The sequence below is a fragment of the Sorex fumeus genome, unplaced genomic scaffold (genome assembly GCF_029834395.1).
Source record: "Sorex fumeus unplaced genomic scaffold, SorFum_2.1 ptg000148l, whole genome shotgun sequence".
In the NCBI taxonomy this organism is placed as follows: Eukaryota; Metazoa; Chordata; class Mammalia; order Eulipotyphla; family Soricidae; genus Sorex; species Sorex fumeus.
This window is the reverse complement of record NW_026606205.1, coordinates 778,181-793,571: the sequence shown is the minus strand read 5'-3', so window position 1 is coordinate 793,571 and position 15,391 is coordinate 778,181. Positions and strand designations below refer to the sequence as shown.

The 15,391-nt window shown below is 60.8% G+C and overlaps 2 protein-coding genes and 1 non-coding gene across 3 annotated transcripts; 2 read left to right on the top strand and 1 right to left on the bottom strand.

Annotated features, from left to right (window-relative positions):
- Positions 1-383: 383 nt before the first annotated feature.
- Positions 384-6,070, bottom strand: EMG1 (EMG1 N1-specific pseudouridine methyltransferase). Its single transcript, XM_056106863.1, has 6 exons — positions 5,903-6,070; positions 2,051-2,152; positions 1,822-1,963; positions 1,152-1,210; positions 728-877; positions 384-531 (listed from the first exon to the last, which is right to left on the bottom strand). Exons 1-6 carry the CDS (start codon positions 6,068-6,070, stop codon positions 418-420), a joined length of 735 nt encoding a protein of 244 aa, XP_055962838.1. The 3' UTR covers positions 384-417.
- Positions 6,071-6,258: 188 nt separating this feature from the next.
- PHB2 (prohibitin 2) lies at positions 6,259-10,146 on the top strand. The gene is made up of 8 exons (XM_056106843.1): positions 6,259-6,505; positions 6,705-6,789; positions 6,977-7,056; positions 8,224-8,408; positions 8,784-8,913; positions 9,003-9,106; positions 9,530-9,607; positions 10,058-10,146. The coding sequence occupies exons 1-8, from the start codon at positions 6,379-6,381 to the stop codon at positions 10,136-10,138; spliced, it is 870 nt and encodes a 289-aa protein (XP_055962818.1). The 5' UTR covers positions 6,259-6,378; the 3' UTR covers positions 10,139-10,146.
- LOC130016206 (small nucleolar RNA U89) lies at positions 9,169-9,455 on the top strand. Its single transcript, XR_008791212.1, has one exon. It is a non-coding gene; the product is annotated as a small nucleolar RNA U89 (small nucleolar RNA).
- Positions 10,147-15,391: the final 5,245 nt, after the last annotated feature.

Below are 15,391 nucleotides of genomic sequence, written 5' to 3'. Positions count from 1 at the left end.
GGGTCCCCCGAGCACCGCCAGGAGTAATTCCCGAGTGCAGAGCCAGGAGGAACCCCTGAGCATCGCTGGGTGTGACCAAAAAAAGCAAAAAGCAAAAAAAAAAAAAAAAACCAAACCCCAACCTGGGTACCAGATATAGTACAAGGGTCTTGACGTTTGCCTCGCACCTGGCTGGCCCAGTTCGATCCCCAGCACTGGGACAGGGTCCCGCTGAGCCCGTCTGGGTTCTGCCAAACAACTAACAAGCAATGCAGGAAGTTCCGGCGCCTGGGAGTCTCCGGGACAAGCGGGTTTGTAAGAATAAGCATTTATACAAAGAAACACAGCAAATGTACAGTCTCGGCGACCCCAGCCCCCGCCTCCGTGCCAAGGAGCATCAGTCCAGGGTCTGCGCCGCCCAGCCCCCCAGTCCGGCTCTCAGACGACCCCCCAGACTTCTTCAAAGGCGGTGGTGACTTTTGCGCAGGTGAGGGCAGCGGACAGCGGGTAGTTGCTGATGGACACCATCTTCTCCGTATACTCCACCTTGACCTGCAGAAGGAACGTTCCGTCAGCCCCGAAGAGCCACCGGGGGGCTGGGCGTGCGTCCCCGAGGTGCTGGCAGGGCAGACACACCCCCAGCCTTGGTCCCTGCCCTTTCGCTCCCCACACAAGGACAAGGACTGCCAGGGCGCCCACAGCTCTGGGCTCCACGAAGAACCCGCCTCCCGCCGTGCTCAGACCTTACCTGGCCGTGGGCAAAGGCGCCCACCACAAAAACAATGGGGTCGCTGCTGGGCACCAGCTCCCGCACGTCACTGACGGTCGGGACGGAGAAGGAGGTGCCGATCTTCATACAGCCCACGGGGAAGTGGTCGGACACGGGGTTCTTGATGACCTAGACAGGGACACAGGGCGGCCGGAGTGATAGCACAGTGGGAAAGGCGTTTGCCTGGCACGCGGCCGACCCGGGTTCGATTCCCAGCATCCCATAGGGTCCCCCTGAGCACCACCAGGAGTGATTCCTGAGTGCAGAGCCAGAAGGAACCCCTGAGCATCGCTGGGTGTGACCGAAAAAGCCAAAAAAAACCAGGAAAAGCAGGAGGGGGTGTCGGGGGCGGGGAGGGAACCTCTCAGCCCCCTCCTCTAGCCTGTGGGGGTCAGCGGCTCACCTTTAAGAGCTTCTGGGGGCCGTCAGCTGCTCGAACACTGAGTTTGTGTAAAAGCTGAACTAGGAAAGGGAAAAGGAGTCAGAGCTAGGTCGAGGCCCCCACTTCTGCCCAGGGACCAAACCAGGAAACCCTCAACTCCTGATTGTCGTGGGGGGCACCTCCAGGCACCCTCTGCTCCCACACTGATGCTCAGGCCTCACAGCATGATTGGGGTCAAGCTCCCCATTTATCAGGAACCCCCGTGGGCTCCCCAGGCATGAAAAGCAGAAAAGAACAGGAACGGAATCAGGACAGTGGGTGCGGTGACACCACCCAGGGTCTCCCGAGCAAGACCAGCTGTGGCCCAGAACCTCTCGAAAAACTAGAAAATCCAGGGCTGGAGCGACAGCACAGCGGGAAGGGCATTTGCCTTGCATGCAGCTGACCCGGGTTCAATTCCCAGCATCCCATAGGGTCCCCCGAGCACCGCATTTCTGAGTGCATGAGTCAGGAGGAACCGCTGTGCATTTCTGGGCATGACCCAAAAAGCCAGAAAAAAAAAAAAAGGAGACTCCTTGTTGTCTACATCATGGGCCCCGGCCCCCACCCAAATGCCAGGTTGAAGTTAGCCCTTCTCTTCCTCGTCAGTGGTCATTCCAAACTCTCCCTCAGGCCGGGGGCTTCTGCTCACCCATGAGGCCACAAAACCGCTCGAAGGTCCTGGGGATGCGCGTCTGGGGGTTGACTTCGATGAGCACGTTCTTCTGCGTGTGCACGTACACCTGCAGCAGGCCCGCCCGGTTCAGGGGGCTGTCCATCAGCATCAGCAAGCTCTGGGGGGGACAGAAACCCAGGATGAGGGGTGGAGCGGTAGCACCCGCCACCCTCCCGGCCGCCCGCTCGCACCGTGCCGGCGGTACCTGGTGGGCTATGTCGGGCCTCACTTCCCCGGGGTCCCGGCCATTCTTCAAGAGCATCGACTTGTGCTTGTCACAGTTGAGGAGCTCGTAAGTCTTCCCCACCTGAGGGACGGGAGGTACGTGACGGAGTACCCCGCGAGGCCCCCCCCACCCCCACCAGCACCATCTGCAGACTGGGCCAGGCCGGTTCTCAGGCGACGAGCCCCGAACTTGGGTGAGAGGGGACTGTGGCCACATTTATTAGGGTTCCCAATCCCCCCCAAAAAACTGATCTGAGAGGGGCCAGGGAAGGAGGACACACCTATGCTTCCACAGGATCCAAAGTGGATTCAGTGGGGCAGAGCAATAGCACAGCGAGGAGGGCGTTTGCCTTGCACGCGGTCAACCCAGGTGCGATCCCCTGCGTCCCATAGGGTCCCTCGAGCACTGCCAGGAGTAATTCCTGAGTGCAGAGCCAGGAGGAACCCCTGAGCATCGCCAGGTGTGACCCACAAAGCAATAAATAAATAATAAAGTAAAAGGAAAGGAAGGGGCTGGCTGGAGCCATAGCACAGCGGGGAGGGCATTTGCCTTGCACACAGCCAACCCAGGTTCGATCCCCTGCGTCCCACAGGGTCCCCCGAGCACCACCAGGAGTAATTCCTGAGTGCAGAGCCAGGAGGAACCTCTAAGCATCGCCAGGTGTGACCCACAAAGCCAAAAATAAAAGTGGATTCTGGGCCTGATTCTGGGCAGGGAGTTTGCCTTGCACATGGCCCACCCACACTCCACCCCGGCAGCACACAGGGCCTCCTGAGCACCACCAAGGGTGATCCCTGAGCACAGCAGGGCGCGGCCCCCAAACAAAAACCCGAAGTGGATTTAAAGTAAAAGCCTAGGCTTGGAAGAGAGTTGAAGAGCTAGATCAAGTTTGTCCTGGATTGAGCCCCTGCACTACTGGGACTGACCCAAAACAAAAGATAAAAAAAAAAAAAAAAAAAAAACAAACAACTAATAAGCCTGTGGTTATTAGGCAAAGTCCCTTGAGGGAGGGAGCCAGAGCATAGGACAGCCGGGAGGGTGTTTGCCTTGCACACATCCATCCCATATGGTCCCCCAGCAATGCCCGGAGTACTTCCTGACTACAGCAATGCTGGGTTTGACCCCAAAAAGCCACTTGAGGGGTTCTGCTGCCAGGCAGGAATAAGTGAGAAGGGCCAAAAGCTTGTTTACAGGAGCTGAGGGAGACCAGGTAGAACACTCAAGGGTAAGCCCTTGAGTGTGGTCCCCAACAGAGAGAGGGGGGTGTCTCCCCGTCTCCCCACCTTAGCACAGCACGGGGGACCCTGGCGACTTCAACACATCCCACCTGTGCAGCTGGACTCCACAAAAATCTGGTCAGAAACTCCTGTGGAGCAATCAGGAGTCCTACGAGCATTCAAGTGGCCGGTAAGCCTGTGAGGTAGAAACAGGCGTGGGAAGGCAGCTTTGCTTTCTCAACAGAATATCAGGGGCCAGAACGATACGACATCCCATATGGTTCCCCCCAGCACCGCCAGGAGTAATTCCTGAGTGCAGAGCCAGGAGGAACCCCTGAGCATCGCTGGGTGTGACCAAAATAAAAAAAAAATCATCAAGCAATACCTTAGGGTAAGGGGGATGGAGATTTTGAAACAACTAGCTGAAAGAGCAATGTCACAATACGGAAGCTGAAATAACAAGACAGTCACTGAGAAATGAGAGCTAAGAACACAGGACACTGAGTAACAGGAAAAATCCTCAAGTAGAAGAATCTAGTTTCACTCTATGTGGATGTTACAACCAGTTCAGTTCCATGGTCTCTGGCTCGCTGCAGTTTTTTTCTTTTTGGGTCACACCCGGCAATGCACAGGGGTTATTCCTGGCTCTGCACTCAGGAATTACTCCTGGCGGCGCTCAGGGAACCATATGGGATGCCGGGAATCGAACCCGGGTCGGCCGTGTGCAAGGCAAACGCCCTACCCGCTGTGCTATTGCTCCAGCCCCTCACTGTAGTTTTTCTACTGTGAGTTGTAGAGAGTAGGCTAGAAAGTCACTATGGGGCTGGAGAAATAGCACAGCGGGTAGGGCGTTTGCCTTGCACGCAGCCGACCCGGGTTCGATTCCCAGCATCCCATATGGTCCCCTGAGCGCCGCCAGGTGTGACCCAGAAAGCAAAAAAAAAAAAAAAAAAAAAGGCGTGAGAACGAGTAGCATGTGTTATTCATTTTCTCCAATACTTACCAGAGATATCCTAAGTAAGAAGAAAAAGTTTCTAAGCCTTATTCTTGCCGTCACATAGCCTCCAAGGGGAAGACTCATGACAAGACAATGAATACGTAAGTCAAACTGTGACAAACAGGAAAAATAAATGACTCACAAGGACCCGATTTATAGCAGCGAGTCAATCCTCAAAGAAAGTAACACTTAACCCCATGAAGAATAAGAAGCGTGAGAGCAACTGTGAGATGAATAAAAAAAAAAAGTTTATTTGCCACTGGGTGTGGCAAAAAAAAAAAAAAAGGATTACATGGAGCCAGAGAGGTAACAAGAGGTTAGTGATGCTTGCACCCTGCTAACGGTCACAGTCCTCCCATTATTCATCGATTTGCTAGAGTGGGCCCAGTAACGTCTCCATTGTGAGACTTCTTGTTACTGTGTTTGGCATATCGAAGACCTCACGGGGAGCTTGCCAGGCTTTGCCAAGCGGGTGAGATACTCTCTCGGTAGCTTGCCAGGCTCTCCAAGAGGGGTGGAGGAATCGAACCTGGCTCGGCCAGGCTGGCTGTAGGCAAGGCAAATGCCCTACCGCTGAGCTATCACTCTGCTAACTCCAGCTCAAATCCCAGGTACACACATGGGCTGGGAGCACCACGCCGGGTCACCCTGAGGCACAGAGCATGGAGCCGTGTGTGACCCAATTTCATACCCCCCCCAAAACTATATATATATATATATATGGATGGAAAAGACATAATAGATAACATTAACCCCAAAAGACTAACTAGCCCACTCCTACAAATGAAGACGAACTTACTTCCCCAAGATTCCATTTAACATTAAAAACCAAGGCCCAAAACGAAATCTGACTTCTAAAACCGTACTATTTCTTCTGGCCCCCGTGTTGCGCCAACTTAGCCCTCTAGAACGACAAAGAACGTCAGAGGGAATGAAAACGTTGCGTTTTAGGGGACGGGAGGTGGGGGGTTGCTGGATTTATTCGGGGAAAGAGCTGAAACGATAGGAAAAAAGGTGTTCCGACAATACCAAATCCAATTCTTAAGTCGTTAACTACGGAAGACTGACAGCAGACACCTTCTAAAGAATGAAAACACGGAAAGTCCAGGGGGCCGGAGCGACAGCACAACGGGTAGGGCGTTTGCCTTGCACGCGGCCGACCCAGGTTCGATTCCCAGCATCCCATAGGGTCCCCCAGCACCGCCAGGAGTAATTCCCGAGTGAAGAGCCAGGAGTAATCTCTGAGCATCACTGGGTGAAACCCAAAAAAAAAAGAGAAAAAAAAAAACACGGAAAGTCCAGCAAGGGGGCTGGGCAGAGCAGGCTACAGTGTCCTGGTCAACTCCCCTGCTTTGGCCAGTTCTCTTGGAACATGCAACGAGGCCGGCGATCGAACCCGCATCCCCTCCGATGACTTTATAGCCAATCACGGTCCATCAATTGGAAGCAAGGACCGGGCAACAAGGAAAACAAGCAGTGCTCGTCACTCGGAACGTCCAACCGGCCGCCCTTCCTCTAAAGGGCGCGTCTCCCCCGCCTGGGCAGCCCGTGCATCCCCGTGCACCGTCGCCTCCCCCGCCCAGGGGGTCCGCAGAACCCGGACCGGGTCCCGGTTACCTTGACTGTCTCCAGACTGGCCCCTTCCAGCACCACAATGAGCCTGCGACCTCCGCACTTGCTGCCCGCCCCGAAGCGGGGCCGCTTGGGCGCCACCGCCTCCCAGTCCTCGTCGCGTTCCCCATCCCGCCGCTCACGAGGCTGAAAGCCAGCCCCGGGCGCAGCCATCTTTGCCAGCGGACCGGAAGTGAGCGCACCGCCTCCGCCTCCAGGGCCTCGCGCCGGGCCCGGGCGCGCCGGCGGCCATCTTGAAAGCGGGCATTGGTTGGCGAAGAAGGCGCGCGCCAGCAATGGCCGGGTGGGGGGGGGGAAGGCGGGACTTCCGGGTGCGCGCTTCCTGTGCGCGCGGCCCCGGCCGGCAGTGGGCGGGGCCAGGGCGCGCACTTCCGGTGCCCTTTCTCCCACAAGCCCGGCGCGCCCCGGACCCTCGTGTGCGGGCTGCGGGCTGGCCGGTGCCGCCGGCCTCTCGATCGGCCATGGCCCAGAACCTGAAGGACTTGGCGGGGCGGCTGCCCTCCGGGCCCCGGGGCATGGGCACGGCGCTGAAGCTGCTGCTGGGCGCCGGCGCCGTGGCCTACGGAGTCCGCGAGTCCGTGTTCACCGGTGAGCGGCCGGGCATGGGCCTGCGCCTGCCCCTGCCGGTGCCCCTGCCCCTGCCCGTACCCCTTGCCCTGCTCGTGCCCCTGACCCCGTGCTGCCCGCCGGACCTGCCCCTGCTCAGCCCGCCGCCCCCCGCGCGCCCCCGGCCCCGCACCCCGCCCCCTCCCCCAGCCGGGCCTCACCCGCGCCCCTCTCCCCGCAGTGGAAGGCGGCCACAGGGCCATCTTCTTTAACCGGATCGGTGGCGTGCAGCAGGACACCATCCTGGCCGAGGGCCTCCACTTCAGGTAACGGCGGGCCCGGCCGCGTGACCCTGACCCCCTGACCCTTCGCCCCGGCGCCCCAGACTGAAAGCGGGACGGACTTGCCAGCAGTTCTGCAGCGCCGGGCTCCCGCGTGGTCGGAGGCACGTGGTGTGCACGCCCCCCCCCCACAACCCACCCCCAACACCTGCCCCTGTTCCTCCCCCTCCAGGATCCCCTGGTTCCAGTACCCCATCATCTATGACATCCGGGCCAGACCCCGGAAAATTTCTTCCCCCACAGGCTCCAAAGGTAGGTTGAGGCACTGGGCTGATGGGGTGCCTGACCTGAGAACCCCACCCCCCCACACACATACACCCCCGGGAAGCTGGTAGAGGGAACATCCCTTGGGCTTTGGGGCATCTGCATGTGCCAAAGAAATGAGACCCAAGTACCTACCTACCTACCTGGAAGGTTTTAGTCATCAGTTGTCCCACTCAGCGCCTCTGAGTTCTCTCTGCCGGCAACAAAGCATGTTTCTTTGTTATTGTTCTTGTTCTGGGGCCACACCCAGCGATGCTCCGTGGTTACTCCTGGTCCTGTGCTCAGGGGTCACACCTGTCGGTGCTTGGATCTTAACAGGATGCGAGGATTGAACCCTGGTTTGCTGTGCAGGACAAGTGTGTCTTGGCCGTTGTTTCTCTCTCCCTCTCTTTCTCTCTCTCTCTCCCTCCCTCTCTCCCCCTCCCGCCCCCCCCCAAGCTAAGCTTGCCAAGCGTGTTTTGGAAGGCCCCCCCTTTTTTTTTTTTTGCTTTTTGGGTCACACCTGGCAATGCACAGGGGTTATTTCTGGCTCTGCACTCAGGAGTTACTCCTGGCGGTGCTCAGGGGACCATATGGGATGCTGGGAATCAAACCCGGGTCGGCCGCATGCAAGGCAAACGCCCTACCCGCTGTGCTATCTCTCCAGCCCGGAAGGCCCGTTTTAAGTGCAGGACTCACTCATCGGGGAACATCCTGGGGGTAGTTGGGTGCTGTCCGGGAGAAATGGGGCCCAATGCTCGATAGGGCTCGCTGCAGACTTCTCCCTGCACCCCACTTCCCTGAGCCTGACCCCTTTCCGCACAGAGCTGCCTTAGACCTTTGCTATTCCCCAGACCCTCAAATTGTGTGCATGCTGGGGCAAGGCCGCACCTCTTCTGGCCTCTGTCTGTTCCGGTTCTCCGTGCTGGTTACTCGCTGAGTGCTGAATGCTGGGCAGTGGGTGTGAAGGGTTCATGAAGCGCAGGCTTGGTGCTCAAGGGTGGCGGTGGAGCTCGATAGGAAGTTCCGGGAAACGGGTGGAAAGGGGTCCTCTTCGCCAGCGGGCAGGTCATCCAGGAAGGCTTCCTGGTGGAAGTGGATCCCGAGGGCCAGGGTCGAGGCTCACCTGGGGGACGCGCCGTCGGCGGCATCAGCCCCTGCTCACCTCCCTCTCAGACCTGCAGATGGTGAACATCTCCCTGCGGGTGCTGTCCCGCCCCAATGCCATGGAGCTGCCTAGTATGTACCAGCGCCTGGGGCTCGACTACGAGGAGCGGGTGCTGCCGTCCATCGTCAATGAGGTGCTCAAGAGCGTGGTGGCCAAGTTCAACGCCTCGCAGCTCATCACCCAGCGCGCCCAGGTCTGCCCGCGGGCTCAGAGCCCTGCCTGGGGTGGGGGAGAGGAGAGGTGGGGGTTGTTGGTCCCCAGAAGCGCCAGGACCCAAGACATACACACACGACCAAAGGACACGGGAAATGGCCCTGGGGAAGGAGGGGAGAGCCAGGACTGGGGCTTGGGGGCCAGACCCAGTTATATAACGGGCGCCAGGCCAGAAGCAGGGGTGGGGTGCTGGGGTTGGTTGGATGGGGTGTTGGACCTTGTGGCACTCTTATCTCTCCGACCAACAACTGGTTGGGGGAGGGACGCCGTGCACCCTGACCCGGCCAGCTGCAGGGGGTCTCGGCAGACTCCGCCTTTTCAGCTCTCTGCACACACACACCCCCCCTGCCCCCAGGTATCGCTGCTGATCCGACGGGAGCTGACAGAGAGAGCCAAGGACTTCAGCCTCATCCTGGACGACGTGGCCATCACGGAGCTGAGCTTCAGCCGCGAGTACACAGCGGCCGTGGAGGCCAAGCAAGTGGGTGCGTGACCCTGAGGAGCCGTGGGGGGTCGGGGGTGGGGTGGGGGGTCGCAACGGGCACCCGTGACCACAGCCGCCTCCTGCCCACAGCCCAGCAAGAGGCCCAGCGGGCCCAGTTCTTGGTGGAGAAGGCCAAGCAAGAGCAGCGGCAGAAGATTGTGCAGGCCGAGGGTGAGGCTGAGGCCGCCAAGATGATATCCTTGGCCCAGTGGGTCGTGTCCCCCACCCCCATCCCCCGCCCGCCGACCCCTCTAGGCCTGTGATGAGACTAAGGCGAATGCGACTCGTGCCCTCGTCCTTGGCCAGCCCCCCACACACACACATTGTGGGCGGGGGGGGGGGCGCACCAGTGGCATCTGAAATCTTAGCGGGGGTCCCCGAGACCTGGCCCCGCGCTGTAAGGCAGATGGAGAGCACCCGGCCTCCCCTCCGTGTCCGCGGCTGCCCCCAGTTCCCGGCAGCTGCCTGCAAGTGGGGGGCCCACAGGTAAGGACCAAGGTGGGACTGGGCAGGAGCCATGTGAGCGCATCCTTGGATCTGACCGCCCAGAGGGGGGCAGGGCTGGCTGGGTGGTGAGCCATAGCATCCTGTGACCCCCTTAACCCCACCCCCCTCACCTGGGCGAGGCGCTGAGCAAGAACCCCGGCTACATCAAACTGCGCAAGATCCGGGCCGCCCAGAACATCTCCAAGACGGTGAGTAGGGGGACGGCTCGCCTCGGGAGGGGACATGCTGTCCCTGCCCACGGTGGCTCCCTCAGGGCTCATCATCTGGCTTCTGGAGTGGGGGCTCAGGGGGATACACCCCAAGCGTTCTTGGGGCTTGCTTCAGGCTGGGCTCTGCTCTTGGATCATTGCTGGCCGGGGGCACCATGAGTGCCAGAAATTGAACCTGGGCTGGGCACGTGCAAGGCCAACGCCTTACCCGCCTGTGTTCTCTCTCCAACCCCCGTGTTTAGTTTTTAAGAACAGGGGAGAGGGCAGAATCTGTTGGGTGTATGTTTAAGGTGAAAGTTGGTGTGGTAGTTCCTGTGTGGGGCGCCCAGGCCAGTGTGTCCCTTCTCGGTCATGACTGAGTGGGTTTTGGGGTGGAGCCAGGGTCATCCCTGCTGAACGCGGGCCATGGTGCTCGTTTTCTGCCTGCAGATCGCCACGTCCCAGAACCGGATCTATCTCACCGCTGACAACCTCGTGCTGAACCTCCAGGATGAAAGTTTCACCCGGTGAGGGGGCTGGGTTGGGTTCCTTGGGTTCTTGGGGGTGAGCTTATTCCCTGAAACGACCCTGGAAAGGTTCCATTTCTCGGCACCAAAGCCAGGAAGCAGACAGTTGGCCCATCCCTCACGTGTCCACAGGGGTATTTTTTGGGGGTGGCGTGCAGGGGTGAGATGATAATGGGGATCAAACCCAGGGCTCCTTCCTGCTGAGCTCCTGCTCCAGCCCTCTGAGTCATGTCCACCCCCACCCCCTAGGCTGACCTTGAGACCAGATGGGATCATTCTTGTAAAAAAAAGCCTGCCAGCTGGGCATAGGCAGGCAGTAAGAAAAGGGCAGAAGCGCGGGTGGGGGCCAGAGAACCAGGATGTGCCCTTCCTGGGCCTGTGACCCAGCCCCCAACCCCTCTGTCCTCCTCTCCTGGGAGCCAGAGGGAGTGTAGGGTAGGTGGGGCAGGGAGCTCGCCAGTCACCTGTGTGTTTCTCTTTTTCTCTTTCCTGTTCATCTTGGCAACTGGTACCCGCAGGGGAAGGTAAGTTCTCGATTGAACCTCGAGGGATCTTGCAGCCGGGTTCCCAATACCCATGTCTTCCCCTGAACCCCTTCACTCCCACCCACCCGCACCAGCTCAATTCGGGAGGGCTCACCCAGGGTGCTCTGCCTTTCACATTTATGACCTGAGATGTTCTTTCCACAGTGACAGTCTCATCAAGGGTAAGAAATGAAGCTGGTGAGGGGGACGCCCCGGAGAGGTGGATCTACTTCTCCCCCAGCATTGGAGGAACCGGCACGGGGCCCACAGCCCCGCCCCAGTATCCGGTGATGGTCCCCACCGCACCCGTCCTGATGAAAAATGAAGCAGAAGACTGCCCCGTGTCCAGGGTCATGACTTCCCGTTGTCGGCCAAGGATACTGGACAGCGTGTGATTTTTTTTTTTCGGTGATTTTTTTTTTCCAACAATGTTGGTTCCTCCCTCTGGTTGGGAGACAATAACCACCAATCCAGAAATTCTCAATAAATTTTTATTACTGAAGACGGTCGAGGCTCCACGTGTCTACGCGGGGGCGGGGCGCGCATGCGCGGCCGGCTGCCCCGGGCGGGTGTCGGCGCCCGCCTGCAGGGGGCGCGCGCGCGGCGACCCGGGCGGTTCGGGGTGCGGGGGGGGGGGCCGACCCGCGCCCGGGGCTCCCCCCCCCTGGAAACAGGCCCCGGGACACCCGACCCCAGCCCCCCCAGCCGGGCCGCACCGCACCGCCCTGTTGCTTCCCCAACATCTCCTTTTCGAAGGCCGGGACAGCTGCGCTTTTGCTGAACGAGGCCAAAAATGTGATGACCCCGAGGCGCGGCTTCCTCGGCGACGGCCAGGGGGAGGCCCCGTGTCCCCCCGTGTCCCCCCCCCACCACCACCACCACCACCAGGGCTCGCACCCTCGGCCCCGGCCAGGAGAAGCCGCCCCGGGGTCCCGGATCGCTGGGAGAGGAGCCCCCGGCCGGGCCTGGGCTCGGGCCCGGGCCTGGCCTAGCTCCGCACCCCTCCGCCGGCCCTCGGACCCTGGGCCTGGGCCCGGACGGCCGCGGCCCCTTCCGTCCGGGGCACGGAGGCGGCGGCGTCCAGGGGCGGCCGGTCGGGCGAGCCGCCGGGGCCCGGCGAGACAAAGCGGCGGGCGGGCGCCGCGGCCCCGTGCCTGGGGGCCGCCATCTTTGGCGCCTCCATTGTTCCCTTTGCCTCGGTGCCCCGCGCGGGGGGAAAGGTCAGGGGTGCGGGCGGCGGGCGCGGGGCCCCCTGAAGGTCAGCGCCGAGGGCGCCGGCCCGGGGGCCATCTTTACCAGACAGTGTTAGGAGTCTCACGGTCACACCAGCCAACACTGTACTGGAAGATGGGCCCAGAGCCGGCCAGCGGGGGCGGCCCCTGGCCGCGGGGGGCCCGGCGGGCGCGGGGCGGGGGGGGGGGGGGGGGGGAGGGGTCCCGGGCGCTGTAGGGGTCCGGGCCGGCCGGTGACAGATCCCGGGGCTGGGGGAGGGGCCGGCCCTTGTGTCCCCGCCGCGGGGCGCGACGCCGCCCGGGGGCCGCCTCGGGGCCGGGGCCTCCATCATTACCCGGCAGTATTAGAGACTCCCATCCAGCACCCAAACACTGCTGGGTAAGACGGGGGCCCCCACCCAGCCTGCCACCCTCCAGGGCGGGCGCGCGGGGCCCCGCGACCGGTGCGCACGGCCGAGCCCTGGCCCCGTCCCATCCCACCTCCCTAAGCCCGCCCGCCTCCCTGGGGACACGTCTGGGGGGCGCCCCTGCTGCACCCCCATACCCCACGGTGGGGGCCGAGCACCTGGGGCCGAGTCCGGCACCCCCGCCCTCGTGCCCCTGGGCTCCCCACTCGGGATCCGGCCGCGCCCGCCGCCCGCCGAGCCCGACTCAGGCCCGGGGAAGGGGGCGCCCCCGCCCCCACCTCCCGCCCGGCGCCCCCCAGCTCAGGTGCCCGCTGCCAGGGGCCCTTTTACCTGCCACCGGGCCCAGGCCCCCCGGCGCGGGCGCAGGGCGAGCCGGCCGGGCCACCACCCGCCCGCCCGGGCCTCGGCGCTCTTCCTCCTTCCTCGTCCGACGGCCTCGGCGCAGGCTCCTCACCTGGGCCCCGCCCGCCGCCCCGCGCACAGGTGTGTCCTCCTGCCATAGGCTGCCCCCCCACGCCTTAACCCCTTCCGTCCCAGCGCCCGCCAGGGCCGCCGCCTCCAGGCCGCCGCCGCCCAGATCCCGGGCCTCCGCCGGGAACGTGGCCGTCCGTCGAGGGGACCAAGGGGGCAAAACGTGGCCTGCCACCAGCCCCACCCGAGGGCCCCAGGCAGCCCCTTCCTCGAAGCCTCCCGCGCTGCCCAGGGCCAGCGCCTGGACCTGGGATCCCTGCGGCCAGCCGGGCCTCAGCTAGGCCGGGACTTGGGTGGGCAGTTGCCCCCACCTGGCCCGGTGGCGGCTGGACTGGGCGTTCCGGCTGCTGGACGGCGGGGGGAGGGGGGGGGCCACTGTCATCTCTCAGCCCCGGGGCGCCCACCCTAGCCAGACGCCTCATCTGGCAGGAGCCCGGGAAACTGACCGGTCCAGACCGACGGGCCAGCAGGGGCCGCGCCTGGACCCTGTCGAGGGAGCCCCCAGCCCGGCCCCAGCCCCGGGCAGTTAGGCTGAAGGCGGTTAGAGGAGGCGGAACCGGCTTTTCTTTTGTGTGATGGAGCTGGGATGGAAAAGGGCGTTGCTGGGACCGGGGCCCTGAGGCCCACAGGTGACGCCCCACCCCCACCCCCCGGAGGGCCTGCGCTCCCAGCCTTTGGGAGCCTACCTGCTCGGAGCCCAGCCGCACAGTCTCTCTCTCTCTCTCTCTCTCTCTCTCTCTCTCTCTCTCTCTCTCTCTCTCTCTCTCTCTCTCATCCTGTCTCCCCCCCTCCCTCTCTCTCCCTCTCCACTTCTATCTGTGTCTTTCTTTCCCCTTTGTTTGCATCCTTACTGCCCATCAAGTCCTTTATTTTGCTTTGGGGCCGCACCTGGAGATGCTCGGAGGTTACTCCTGGTTCTGCACTCAGGAATCACTCCTGGCTGTGCTGAGGGCGGGGACCATATGGAATACCGGGAATCGAACCCATGTCAGTTGCGTGCAAGGCCAGTGCCCTCCCTGCTGGACTCTGTCTCCAAACCATCAGTCCTTATTTTTTTTGCGACTGTTTCTTTGCTCCTTTCTACAGTTCCCTGAGCTCTAGAAGCGGAGTTATCCCGTTGGCCATGTCACAACTGTGTCAGGGACACTGAAGAGGGACCCCAGCAGGGGGACTGAGGGGGACTCAGGGATTCACTCTCCAGGAAAGGCGCATTTTCCCAAGTCCTTTCTGGCTTTTTGTTTTGTTTTGTTTTTGAGCCACACCTGGTGGTGCTCGGGGGTTACTCAGGGATCACCCCTGATGGGCTTAGGATACCAGGGACAGAACCTGGGTCAGCCTCAGGCCTCGTGCAGCACCCTCCCCGTTGTGTTATCAGAACAGGCGCTGCCACGGTGCTCATGGGCAGTCACACCTGGGTCGTGGTGCACGGACTCCCTGCACAGTGCTCACTGCCAGCTGCTCCAGTTGCCCTGACCATGCACATGCTTGCTGGAACGCAGCCCTCGGTTGAGGTTCACAGGTATGCCTGGGGCGCTCTGGGAAGCTCATCTCCCTTTCTGGAGGGGCCAGGGGAGGCAGTAATGGCCCATAAACCACAGGGCACAGGGCTCGTCCCAGCCCTGGCTCATTCCCCGGCAGTTCTCTGGTGAATACAGGACACTTTTTCTCTCTTGTTTGTGTGATTTTATTGTGTTTGTTTTGTGGGACTTTCGCAGGGGAACCGAACCAGGCAGTTCCCAGAACTGATTCCTGGCGCTGTGCTCTGAGATCATTCCTGGGGACTATATTGTACCACTATATATATGTACCACTCAGCAGTGCTCAGGGCTTACTCCTAGCTCTGTGCTCAGGAATCCCTCCTGGTGGGCTCAGAGGATCATATGGGGTGACAGGGATCAAACCCGGGTCGGCCATGTCCAAGGCAAGCACCCTACCACAGCACTATCACTCAGGCCCCTTTATATTTTTAAAATAGCTGTCTTTGGTTTTTCTTTTTTTTTTTTTAATTCTTTTCCAAACCCTTGTGTAGCTTACACTCAATAGATGGAAATCTGGGGTCATTTTAATCAAGATAAAACCTGAGGTGGGGGGAAAGGTACGTGTGGTTGGAACATTGTATGATTGAAATTCAATAATGAACAACTTCGTAACTGTATATCTCATGGCGATCCAATAAAAATAAAGAAAGATAAAAATCTGAATGCAAAGAAGGAACGAGAAGAGGCCCACGCTCAGGACTTGGGGGAAAAGGAAGCTGATCGGGAGTTGAATTAACCTCCCACTCCGCCCCCCAGCCAAGGGAGGGTCTGATCGCTCAAGCACGTAGCAACCCGGAAACATGCAGTGCCACTTGGTCCGGCCTCCCAGCCTGTACTCAGCTTTGGCTCTCTGTTCTAGAAGTCCAGGGCTGTGTGGCTGTCACTCACACACACACACACACACACACACACACACACACACACAGTGACTCCACTTGTGAGTTGCCTCTCCAGGACAGAGTACTTTGGCTCTCTGTTCTAGAAGTCCAGGGCTGTGTGGCTGTCACACACACACACACACACACACACACACACACACGAACTCCACTTGTGAGTTGTCTCTCCAGGACAGAGTGCTTTGGATC

Excerpts from the sequence above, each read along its gene's own strand:
- PHB2 (XM_056106843.1), top strand. The coding sequence starts at position 6,379 with ATGGCCCAGAACCTGAAGGACTTGGCGGGGCGGCTGCCCTCCGGGCCC. Across the intron at positions 8,409-8,783 it reads TCATCACCCAGCGCGCCCAG|GTATCGCTGCTGATCCGACG; the intron begins GTCTGCCCGCGG and ends CCCTGCCCCCAG. Across the intron at positions 8,914-9,002 it reads CGTGGAGGCCAAGCAAGTGG|CCCAGCAAGAGGCCCAGCGG; the intron begins GTGCGTGACCCT and ends TCCTGCCCACAG.
- EMG1 (XM_056106863.1), bottom strand. The coding sequence starts at position 6,070 with ATGGCTGCGCCCGGGGCTGGCTTTCAGCCTCGTGAGCGGCGGGATGGG. Across the intron at positions 2,153-5,902 it reads CCAGTCTGGAGACAGTCAAG|GTGGGGAAGACTTACGAGCT; the intron begins GTAACCGGGACC and ends CCCGTCCCTCAG. Across the intron at positions 878-1,151 it reads GCCCCCAGAAGCTCTTAAAG|GTCATCAAGAACCCCGTGTC; the intron begins GTGAGCCGCTGA and ends GTCCCTGTCTAG.